Source organism: Microtus ochrogaster, linkage group LG7_11 (genome assembly GCF_000317375.1).
Source record: "Microtus ochrogaster isolate Prairie Vole_2 linkage group LG7_11, MicOch1.0, whole genome shotgun sequence".
NCBI classification, from domain to species: Eukaryota; Metazoa; Chordata; class Mammalia; order Rodentia; family Cricetidae; genus Microtus; species Microtus ochrogaster.
Window position 1 is genome coordinate 82,179 of NC_022032.1, and position 2,709 is coordinate 84,887.

General features: G+C 42.9%; 1 protein-coding gene across 1 annotated transcript in view; it reads right to left on the reverse strand.

The window, feature by feature from the left end:
• Window positions 1-433: 433 nt before the first annotated feature.
• LOC101985172 (beta-defensin 33-like) overlaps window positions 434-2,709 on the reverse strand; it is an 8,067-nt gene continuing 5,791 nt past the window's right edge. The window contains exon 3 of the mRNA XM_005362400.2: window positions 434-648. Coding sequence (XP_005362457.1) covers window positions 518-648 — 131 coding nt within the window. The 3' untranslated portion in view covers window positions 434-517. The remainder of the gene's footprint in view (window positions 649-2,709) is intronic.

The following is a 2,709-nucleotide window of genomic DNA, read 5'->3' on the forward strand; positions in this document are numbered from 1 at the left end:
CCAACAGGGGCTATCCCCATTCAAGTCACTACATTCAACAGTTTCCATACCCAACAGGGGCTATCCCCATTCAAGTCACTACATTCAACAGTTTCAACGCTGAGTCTCGTTGAAAAGTTTGCTCAGCCTCGTGTTTCAATTCCACAGATGTTCTGGTTCAGGCTTTCCCCAAATTGAACTCCTTACCTTCTCTGAGATGAGAAAGGCAGCAGGAAGTGGGAATTTCAATATCAAGCTCCCTTGTTTTTAGCCCCGAGTTTTTAGCCTTCAAGTCAGGTTTCCTTGCTGCTTTTACAAACCTGTGAGAGCCTGTAATTTCTTGAATAAGAGGCCAAGAACCTGGAAACACTGGACCCCAACCCCAACACCACCACATTCTCCCTTTTCAAGCTTACTGGCGTTTCCCGTAAAATTTACATCTTGGGAAGAGTACATATGTTTCATGATGTCTTTATTATACGGAAATCAGAGCAGGTGCCGACACTTAGGCTGAACTGCGCATGTCATTGAGCTGCTGTTACACCCTGCAGCAGTGTTTGTACCGACTTTTGCATTCAGCCGGCAGGATGGAGCATCCATGCGTTTTCTGACTCTTGCAATGGCCACCCATTCTCTCACATTGTTGGAATCTCTCATTTCTTTTGTTCCCTGTAAGAGAAAGGGAAAGAAGCGGTGAAGAAACAAACACAGCTTCATCCAAACAAAGATACAGTGATTTATTGGACCTAGCAAGGGTAGGCGGAACCGTCCACAAGACCCACACTAACTTTCTAATGGATCAGGTGTGACTTGAGCTGGTATCCGTTTTCTCATTCGCAGACTGTTACAAAGAATGTTAGACTTTATGAGGAGGCTCATTGGATAACGTGTGATTTCAGTGTTGTTGAACGAGAAAGCAGGAAGCCAGCCCGGCTTACTCTCTCACTCTCTGTGGCTGTCTTTATGAGAAAGACAGAGGTGACTTGTGGTAGCTGAGGCCATGCAGCCACTGAAGCCTGTTTTTTGTTGTTATTGCTTGTTTGTTTGTTTTTTGTTTTTCTTTTTTCTTTTTCTTGGTGCCTGTATCTTAGTTTCGCTTTCATGTGAAGACGCTTGGGTCAGAGAAAAAACCGCACCTGATTGTGTTCCGAGACTGTGAGTGTGATTCACTTCCCTGCAAGTGCCCTCTGTAAAGCCTAAAGTGTCTTCCTCCTAGACAGTCACAACTTTCCTAGTGAACAGCAATTATCAAGCGACACACAGTGAGAGAGTGACAGAAGGGGCATGCTGCTGATGGTGGAGCGCTGTGCCTCCCGTGTGTGGTGTGCTGTGTGTGGTCTCATACACAGGCACATAACGAGTGTCAACTGTCCTATGCCCCAGTGAGTTAGGCTAGGGAGATTGAAGCCGTGGAGAGAGGAGGGTGAGTAGAGAAAAAGGGAATCTTGACCGAAAATCAAGAAAGCCCAAGAATGAAGGACAGTCATGAGTAAATGCTGGATCTTGTTTCTATCAAGGTCTGTGGCTTTTCGATGTGCTGTGTTGTGATAGAGAGCACAGCAACAGGGAATGAGAGACTTCAGATCTAAATATAGCTACACTGCCGCTATAGGAAGAAAACAAAAACAAACACGCAGAGACAGACATCTGCTTTTATTTGTAGCCACCTCCACAACCATATCTATCATCAGTGAATATACCCGTCATTCACTTATCATCTATAAATTGTCAATCATCTGTCTATGTTCCCTTTATCCTTTCTCTCCCATTAGGCTGTTCAAAAATTGTTCTGGTTCTCTGTTATCTTGGCATAAAAATATGATGATCCTATCTTTTGCCAGATATATATATATCTGCTATGAGCCTAGTCCGTGTGTTTTGAACAGAAACAATGCCTACTGGGTTCTTAACTGCTACTGTGGTAGCTGTTACATGAGCCTGGACTGACGGATTGCTGTGAGCAGAGCACCCCTGTGGCCTGAGTGGATTTGCACCTCACCAAAGAAGAATCCCTGTGCTCTTTGTAAGATGCTAAGACGGGGGACATGGTTTCTCCATATAAGATCACCCAGTAAAAATGAGGCCATTTCATTAAATCTGAATTTTTATGTAGCTAAGAATTAAGCTTTTAGAATAAGCACACTTTAAACATTGCGTGGCCATATTCACACCAAAAATTCAATTTTTGTTTATCTAAAGCATAATTGTAGGGATAGCCCAGCCCCCTTAGGGGGCGTGTTTGCCTCAGGCTAATGTTTACATATAAATCTGGCAAGCGGGTGAGCCCACCGCCCTCTTTTTTTGTATCTCCTGCTCACCGCTGGATCCCTGGTGTTGTAAGCAATCCCCTCATTAAAATTTGCTGTTTCATATTAAGCTAGCCTGGTTATTACACCGATTACACATAATAAATAAACTTATTGTCGAAGATTGTTGAAAATGTAATAGTATTTTCTGCAGAATTGAACTATTTTTACTTGTGAATTTTGCCAAGTATAGTCTCTGTCTCAATGTAGGTTATTCATTTCTACATCTCAGCTATGAAATATTCTGTATCTATTGCTGCAAAGAGTAAATTAGCTGTTGTATGTTTGAAGCCTGTACTGTGGTGTGGTGGTGTACATCTTATCATAGGATTCAGGAGGGAGAGTGATCTGAGCTTGAGGCCAGACTGGTCTACAGAGTGAGTTTCTTGCCAGTCAGAGCTTATAATATCTGAAAAATCTGTTT